The following is a 9,125-nucleotide window of genomic DNA, read 5'->3' on the forward strand; positions in this document are numbered from 1 at the left end:
TACAATCCGAAACACAGACTTTGTCAACTTCAAAACTTAAATTAAAGTAGTATATGTTGCTTGAAACTTAGTTAGCAAGTCTTATCAATCCAATTCACGCAAGTCATTAATGATTAATCCCTCTGATCTGTCGTTTCTCAACGTACGTTATCTGAATAAATTATTTTCGAAGCAGATGTATGTTTACGTATGTGATGGCGTAGTGTAGGAGGTGATTGATAACGTCACATTATATATTGATACTTATAAATAAAAGGGAGCACTTTGGTGAGACTATAATGACAACATATGAAAATAATATACCATAACTCGTAACTCAATATATGGTTCCAAGCAATCTGCGATGCAAAATCAGAGCACAATAGTGACATCATAGTTAAAATGACAGTCTAGCTAGTCAAGCAATCTACGATACTTAGATAATCAAGTCTGCCACGTGGATTAAGATTGAATCTGATTTTAGTTATTTTAGTACTTCCTCCATCCCATAGAAATTGGCCCTTTAGGGTTGGCACGGGTTTAAATGCGGAATTTGATAAAGTAAGTGAGAAGGAGAAAAAATAGTTGAAATTGTGTAGTAAATGGTGAGCCCATAAATGAAAAAAGTGAAATAGAAGGATAAAAAAGTTACCATAAATGGATATGTGACTATTTGTATAGGACGGACGAAAAAGGAAATATGGTCAATTTGGGAGTATAACTTTATAAATCAATTAATGTTTATTGCATTTAATAACAAGATCTTAACATGTTCATTTGATGCTACTACTATAAGTTTTCTTCCACCTTCAATATTTTATTTTCTTTAATTGTTTTTATACACCAAAAATATTAAAAATTGTACACCATTAATTAATTAATTAATATTACAACAAAGTTTATATTATGGCCTAAAAATTAAGAAAATTAGTTTCAATATTTTTGGTGCATCTAGTTTCTATATTATAAATGATTACACTCGTCAAAAAATTAATACTCCCTCCGTCCCGGCTAAGATAACACATTGCTTAGCCGGCACGGGATTTTAGGAGTTATTGGTTAAAGTGTTTAATTGGAGAGAGAGAAGGTGAGTGTAAGTATTAAAGTAGAGAGATAAAGAAAGATGGATATTTTAATAGGAGTGAGAAAAAGTGGTTGAGTGTATTAATTGGAGAGAGAAAGTTACCAAAAAAGGAAATGTGTCATCTTAGTTGGGACAAACTAAAAATGAAAACGTGTCATCTTAAGCGGGATGGAGGGAGTAGTTGTAAACACCAACTAATATTGCTAACTTGTTATGTTAGAGAATTTTTCTCATTAATTACATGGAATATAATTAAGATTGCAAATAAGTTTTCATTCAATTTTCGCATTACTTTCAAAATGGCTCATAATTTAAACACAACCTCCCATTACATAAATTTAACAACAATAATTTCTTCTCATTCCATCTTACCAATTTATCTCGATTCTCCGTGAAATAAAAAACTGTTGTTTCAAAAAATCTCAAATTTTATACTAGTATTTTATTTACTCCATTAATTAATCAACAAAATTCTGTTTCATTGTTACTCATGAGTTATCTATATGAGATTTTCACTATCAGATGCTATTTGTATTATTTGCAATAATTGAGTCTTAATTAGGAGTAGACGATAATGATAAACAAACGCTATTTGGATATATACTAGTACTGGTTTGATCTCTAGTTGTTGAGTGTATGTACATATATATATATATATATATATGCACATTAGAAATTTCTATTGTAGTTTCCGTGTAAATCAATATAATCTGATCGATATCTTTAGTTAATTATTTATTTATTTTGGGGAGATCAAAGTCTTCGGTTAATTGGTCTAAATACATGGCTCTATTAGACGAATTTTCGATAAAATTTCGTTCCATAATATCATTAAGACGCGTTTTTTAAATATGGCAATTTCGATTTTAGTTTCCTTTTTAAAAATAATTTTGGTCCCTATCGCTAAATTGCCTAAAAGTTTTTTATTTTATCTTTGAGTACGACGCTTTTAAAACTGAAGATTAAGATGATTCAGTCCAACTTTCTGGTAATTTCTCAGTTATAACATATTTCTATTATGAAATAAAATTTCCACTATTAGCTGAAACGTCGGAAGGACATGAAGTTATTCATCTAGTATTATTCTATATTCAAGAGAAACTTACAAGAAAACACCGGACGGACGATACAGCTTTTAACAAACGTTTCAATGATAAACATACATTTTTTCAAAAATATTAATCAATGTTTCATAAATTTTTTTGTAGGCCTAAAACGAATTAATTAGACTAATTTAAAAACTAATTAAATTAAAAAAATCAATATAAATTGATAAATTTAATAAAAATCAAAATCTCGACTAAAAGCATAAAATGGTGGAATTTGTGTATATAATTTCTTTTTAGGAATTTGAGGTGGGACATAGGAAGATATTATAAAATTATAAAAATTGAAGTACAAAATTATATAACTGAAATATATTGAGGACAAAATTTTCCCTTTATTTCACTTCAAAGTCTGTCAACATTGTAATTCAACATATATAATTGGATTTGATTTTGCCATATACAACTGAGGCAAATTTTCATCTCTGGTGATTAAATATTTTTTCACACTAAATGTGTTTGGGCCTTATTATTTTATAAAGTATTTTTTTAAAAAATTCTGAAGATGTAGCCCACTTTCCTAGTACTGTGTTAGTCTCTTCCTTTTTATCTTTCTGTATCATTCCTTCTCTTCTTTCGGAGAGTGAGACCATCCACGTCCATACGTCGCAATACCGTCTCCTCCCTTAACTATTCATAGGTCCTACTGTACTTTTTACCTCATCTCTTAACTAAGAGACAATACATGTAACTCTCCATCTCTTAACCATCTCATCCCTTAATTATACTTTCAATTTTATATTTTATTTTTTATTTTTATTTCCAACAAATTCAATTAATAAAAACACACTTCATTAAATAAAAGAAAATTACAATTTAAAATCCTAAAAAAACAAAAAAAAACACATAACTAAAATCTTAAAAAAAATAAAAAAGAAATAATTTAAAATAATAGAAATTAAAAATTGCACACTTAAATTATAAAAACTACTCCGTCGGCAAAGATGAGAGATAGTGCGTTTGTGTGTAAAATGAAAGAGGTAATGGGAGTATTTATAGAATAAAAAAAGGAAAAAAAATTAAATTCAAACGGTAATATTACCGTTTTAAAATTTTAATTTTTCAATTTTTTTTTCAGAAAATCGATGTTTTTTTTAAAAAAAATATTATTTATTGCATTAGCATGACGATGCCCACTCGCGGGCCGGTGAGTGGGCGTCACGCCTCGCGCCAGAGCTCGCCAGCTTCATCGAGGCGGAGGGACACGCGACCCGACGGGAGGGCTGCATTGTTATCTCAATGTTGGTTCGTCTCGCCGAGACGAGTCCAAGCCCGCATCGAGATGGCGATGCGGATGCTCTGAATTGTACTAATGTCTCGTAACATTTGAATACCACCAAAGATCCCCCAAAGTTTATGGTTCTGGCGGTTACATGAGTTTTAAATTGAATTGAATCTGTCACTTTTTGGAATCGTGGACCGGTTCATGTTTCAAAATTCAAGAACTGAAACTGTGCTGGAACTGCCGGTTTTGGGTGATTTCAAACTGGAACCACGAAAAATCGTTGAAAACCATGAAACCGAACCGGAATCACAAAAAACCACCAGAACCAGCGGTTCGGAACTGAACCGCGAAAAATCGTCGGTTTAAAACTGAATCCGGCAGTTTTCGAACCGATCCCGAAATCATAACCTGAAATACGCTTAAAGTTCGATTCCATGAGTTTGTTCACTTTAATTTAATCCACCATTGTGAATGATCGACTCATTACAAATGGGAGGCATCCCAAATTAGATTTTGAGCATATTCTTAACTAGTCGTATTCTTCCAACTGTGAGCCACGTATTTCCGCATCTACCGACGTCTATTATTTTCCAGTCCAATTTTAAATATCCTTAATTAATTATTCAGTCATGGGTTTAATTAGACCTGTATAGACTTCCAACTATTTCCACGCTTAGCAGTCATCATCTTCTTGCTCATCTCAACTTTTCCTCTGTCACTAACTAGAAAATTAATTATTGTGCTCGACCATTTACAAATTGTGAAGCGTGAAAAAGGGTTTAAGATGAAGATCATTTGGTTTAACTTTTTTTAGGTAAAAAATTAAGATTAACAATTTATGCTTGTGTTTATATTCATATAGCATTAAAACAATGCTATATGAATATAAAACAACCCATATTACTATTTTCCCTTATATTATTATGACTTAGTCTATTGAGATCATTTTCCGTCTTTCTCTCTCTAATAAATCAATTTAAAGAAAGTCTTATAAAATCGAATGTCTAATTAATAAGTACTACATATGTAATTTAGTAAGAAGTCGTATTTATGTACCATGTTCTAAATGTCTATGCAAATTAAATACTGAGGATGGACTAGACTAGTAAACCAAGAAATTATCTTCTCGTCGTTATTTGTCCACCACACGAAGAAATTAGGCAGATAACCAGAAGCTTCCAATGTGGAAATTTCAGTAAACATCAATATTTAATTTCCAGCACTCGAGTAAATTAACGAACCGGTTTCACACAAACATGGTGCTTGATAAATTAAAGTGAGTATTACTAAAAGTTATTGTTTTCAAAATAAAATATCGGTTCAAGCTACGACAGACTGAACCGGGGTCCGATTTAAAGGCGTGCTTATTTCTACGTGAACCCGCCGAGTCGTGCAGCTCTAAATTTAATAAACTTTAAAGTTCTTTAATTCAATCTATATATACATGATACATCCTTTGTTAACGGGATAGTAAAATATTCCAACACTAGTTTTGCAATAACCTCTATATAAATATATAGGTCCCATCAATTTTATAAATTACTAGTAATAATTATTCGACATATAGCATTGTTTTAATGCTATATGAAACAATGCGGAGTTCATTACAACTTTGCTTGTATAGTTCATTATAGGGAATTCAAAATTTTAAAAACAACGACATCTTCTAGCATAATTTAAAAATCTGAAATTCATTATAAGTTTGTTATGTTTGTTATAATGAACTCCAGATTGTCTTATAATGATATTGGTCGACGTTTAAGGTTTAAGACTGATTTGATATTGATCACGATTATAGTAATATGTTCATTAACTTTTAAAATCTTCGGACTATCTAAGAATTACATAATCATATACATTAAGATTGACTAAAATTAATCAAAATATGATGAAACGACAATAAACTTGGATCATTCGAACGATATCATTCCCTATATCATTAAACTCAAATTGAGCTTGGATTACAGTATTGCATCTATGTAGCATACTCTCTAGGTCCCATAATAGATATCACACTTTTCTTTTCTTTTTTGTTCCACAAAAGGTGTCGCATTTCTTTTTCTGAAAAAAATTGTCTCTCATATTAATATAAATATACTATTTTCATCTTCACTTAACACACAAAACATCTTCTAAAATCTCGTGTCATTACATAAGTGTGCCATCTATTATGGGACGAATGGATTAATTACATAATTAATTTATGTGTATAGTACTTGTTTCGCGTGATATAACACACACTAGTACTGTATAAAGTTAGAAACATACATTCACAAAGAATTAGCGAGGGCAAGAATTATTCTGTCGAGTTACTATATACTCCATATGTACAAGTACAAAGCATACACTCACAAAAATTATTAATTTTTCGTTGTCTCAAATAATTTTATGTTTTTTGCATCAATAAAAAAAAAGAAACATAATTTTCTAATTTTCCATTTTAATCACAATCTTTAAATCTATCTTGTAGTACCACAGTCAACTATTCCAAATATAAAAGCAATCAACTAATCCAAATATAAATTTAAATAATAAAAGTAATCAGTCCTATTATATCCTATCAACCTTATCTATAAATCTAACAATAAAAAAAAAAAAAAAAAAACATAATTATCTAATTTTCCATTTTAATCGCAATCTTTCAATCTATCTTGTACTACCTCAGTCCACAATCAACTAATCCAAATATAAAATTAAATGATAAAAGTAATTCAGTCCTATCAACCTTATGTATAAATCCATCCACAATACCAATATTTTATATTAAACCAATTTTAGTCATTGTATATAGTAGTACTATAATTAACGCCAAGATGTAACCTCATTGGACAACAATATCATTATTCATTACTACATATACAATATCATACTGTTTTATACTCATCCGTCCGCCATTTATAATCTCATTTGACTCGGTACGAATTTTAAGAAATTGTTAAATTTTATGAAGAAAAATGAGAAAATAGAGTGTAGACCCTATTTTTATATTATTAATTTTTTTTAATGTAAGTATCATGAGTTAGACGAATATTAGGTCCATGTATTTAGAATGGAAAAAATGTAAATGAGACTTTAAATCACAGATACCCTGAAATAGCAAAATGAGACTTTAAATCAAAGATACCCTAAAATAGCAAAATGAGACATTATTTTACGGACGGAGGAACTATGTTAAATATTTGTTAATGTTCTAATTGTGTTGATTAGATTGTCATAACAAAAAATAGTTATTTCCTTTGTCAAAAAAAAATATTCTCATTTCGCTATTTTGGATTGTCAACAAAAAAAAATAGTCTCATTTCAAAAATAGAAACTAATCTCTCATAATTTATTCATTTTGTCTTGTCTCTCTTACTTTTTCTCATCTCTTATATTTTACCCACTTTTTTTTTCTATTTTATTTTACCAATTCATCATTAAATTAGTGCCGTCTATAAATGTGACTATTTTTTATAGAGAGAGAGTATAACTTTGACAATATCATTTGTCCTCACGCACAATATCATTTCAACAAAATGCTCATGCTCTTTCATAATTTATTTGGTAATTTGCCTAGAAGAAAAACATGGCACGATACATGTTTAGAAATTAAGAGATGGGAAATCGAAGTTTTCTGGTCTTTGAGGCCATCGCGGCGGCTTAGAGATGATGCCAATACAGTGGCACAAGAGAATTTTGCTTTAAATTTAGATTGTGTAACTAATTATTTTAAGAGAATTAAAATTGGTACTCCTTCCGAATTTGATTGTCAGGGAAAATCATCTTATCAATAAACTACGGAGTATAACTTTCGAATATTATATTCAATAATCTTCATGTTTAATAAAAATCAAGTACTTTAAGTTTTAGAAAAAAAATTAATTCAAAAAGGCTATCCACTTATTTAGTATACTACTACTAATGAGGTAAGTATCAATTAATACCTTAATTTTCATAAAATTTTCAGTTTTAACATGATTTTTGAAACATTGCATTTGGTTTGGCTATGAATAGTGCGAAGACCATCTGTTAAATCTAACTGCATTCGTGAATGATTGACATCTGGCAATGTTTAAGAGCTAGGATATTTTTTTCTCTTCCTACAAAACACTGACTTTCAACGTCAAATAAAATAAGGACACGTACCTTTATACATACTACTCCCTCCGTCCCCCATTACTTGACACAGTTTGCCATTTTGCTCCGTCCCCCATTACTTGACACACTTCACTTTTTTCATTTTTGATAGTGGACCCCATATTCCTAACTCATTCCTACTCACATTTATTATAAAACTAATAGTACTTTAAAAGTAGGACCCACATCCCACCAACTTTTTCAACACACTTTCCATTACATTTCTTAAAACCCGTGCCGGGTCAAACCGTGTCAAATAATGGGGGACGGAGGGAGTATCTTATACTACTAGTAAAACTAAATAATAACATGAGTTTGCAAATAATATGTATATCCATACTACAAGAATTAAGTGACAAAATCAGTAATAGTTCATGGTCCTCTTAATTAGGAACACTTCTCCAGTTTGTGATCATCAAATGGAATTTAAACTCAACCATTTATTATTCCTAGTATAAAAATGGCCACTGTAATAAAACAGTAGCATTAGAACCCCACTCTACTACTCTAGCAATATTGTTTGAATAAGTAACAACGACATAAAATTTGAATGGTGAATTCCATAGTAAGAAAAGTCATAACATTTGAAATGTCTAATTGATTAATTAATATACCAAATTGGTTATGCATACGCAATCAATATTCCATGCATGCAAATCCTGCCTATAAATACCCCCCATTCCTTCAAACAATCACAACACAATGACTCATCTCAATATGAACATGGCTCCCAGCTTCACCTTCCTAGCTTCCCTGATCCTGGCCCTGGCCCTCCTCTCCTCCTCCCACGCCGCCACCGTGGACGTCACCAACCGCTGCAGCTACCCCGTGTGGGCGGCGGCGGCGTGGCCTTCCTCGCCGCCGCTGGGCCGGCGCCTGGACAACGGGCAGTCGTGGCAGGTGAACGTCCCGCCCGGCACCGTGCAGGCCCGCGTGTGGGGGCGCACCAACTGCAACGGGGGGCGGTGCGAGACCGGGGACTGCAACAACGGCGCCATCGAGTGCACCGGGTACGGGCAGGCCCCCAACACGCTGGCCGAGTTCGCACTCAACCAGCCCAACAACCTCGACTACGTCGACATCTCGCTAGTCGACGGCTTCAACATCCCCATGGAGTTCAGCCCCGTCAACGCCGGCGCGTGCAGGAACCTGCGCTGCACGGCCAACATCAACGGGGAGTGCCCGGCCGAGCTCAGGGCCCCGGGCGGGTGCAACAACCCGTGCACCGTGTATAAGGAGAACCAGTACTGCTGTACGGATGGACCGGGGACATGCGGGCCCACGCCGTTTTCCAGGTTTTTTAAGGAGAGGTGCCCGGATGCGTATAGCTACCCGCAGGATGATCCCACTAGCCTCTTCACCTGCCCGGCTGGCACTAATTATAAGGTTATCTTCTGCCCCTGAATTAATTAATACTAATAATAACAATAACTGTTCAGGGTGGTTTCATTAGCTCTGTTACTTCTTTCTGCTATGGTCTGTTGTGTATGTACAACACCCCTTGTACTTGTTCCAAATTGAAATAATAAACTTTTATTTATACTTATTTCCTCGCTCCCACCACGCCTACCCTCATTTCATTTTTCTACTCCGTAATACATACTGGACTGCGGAG

At 32.9% G+C, this 9,125-nt stretch overlaps 1 protein-coding gene across 1 annotated transcript; it reads left to right on the forward strand.

Moving 5' to 3' along the window:
* The first annotated feature begins 8,197 nt into the window (after window positions 1–8,197).
* On the forward strand, window positions 8,198–9,056 carry LOC125212374 (thaumatin-like protein 1). Its single transcript, XM_048112530.2, has one exon. It carries the CDS (start codon window positions 8,213–8,215, stop codon window positions 8,912–8,914), a length of 702 nt encoding a protein of 233 aa, XP_047968487.1. The 5' UTR covers window positions 8,198–8,212; the 3' UTR covers window positions 8,915–9,056.
* Window positions 9,057–9,125: the final 69 nt, after the last annotated feature.

Source organism: Salvia hispanica, chromosome 3 (assembly GCF_029641045.1).
Source record: "Salvia hispanica isolate PSC_SH4W2 chromosome 3, Shi_PSC_v1, whole genome shotgun sequence".
In the NCBI taxonomy this organism is placed as follows: domain Eukaryota; kingdom Viridiplantae; phylum Streptophyta; class Magnoliopsida; order Lamiales; family Lamiaceae; genus Salvia; species Salvia hispanica.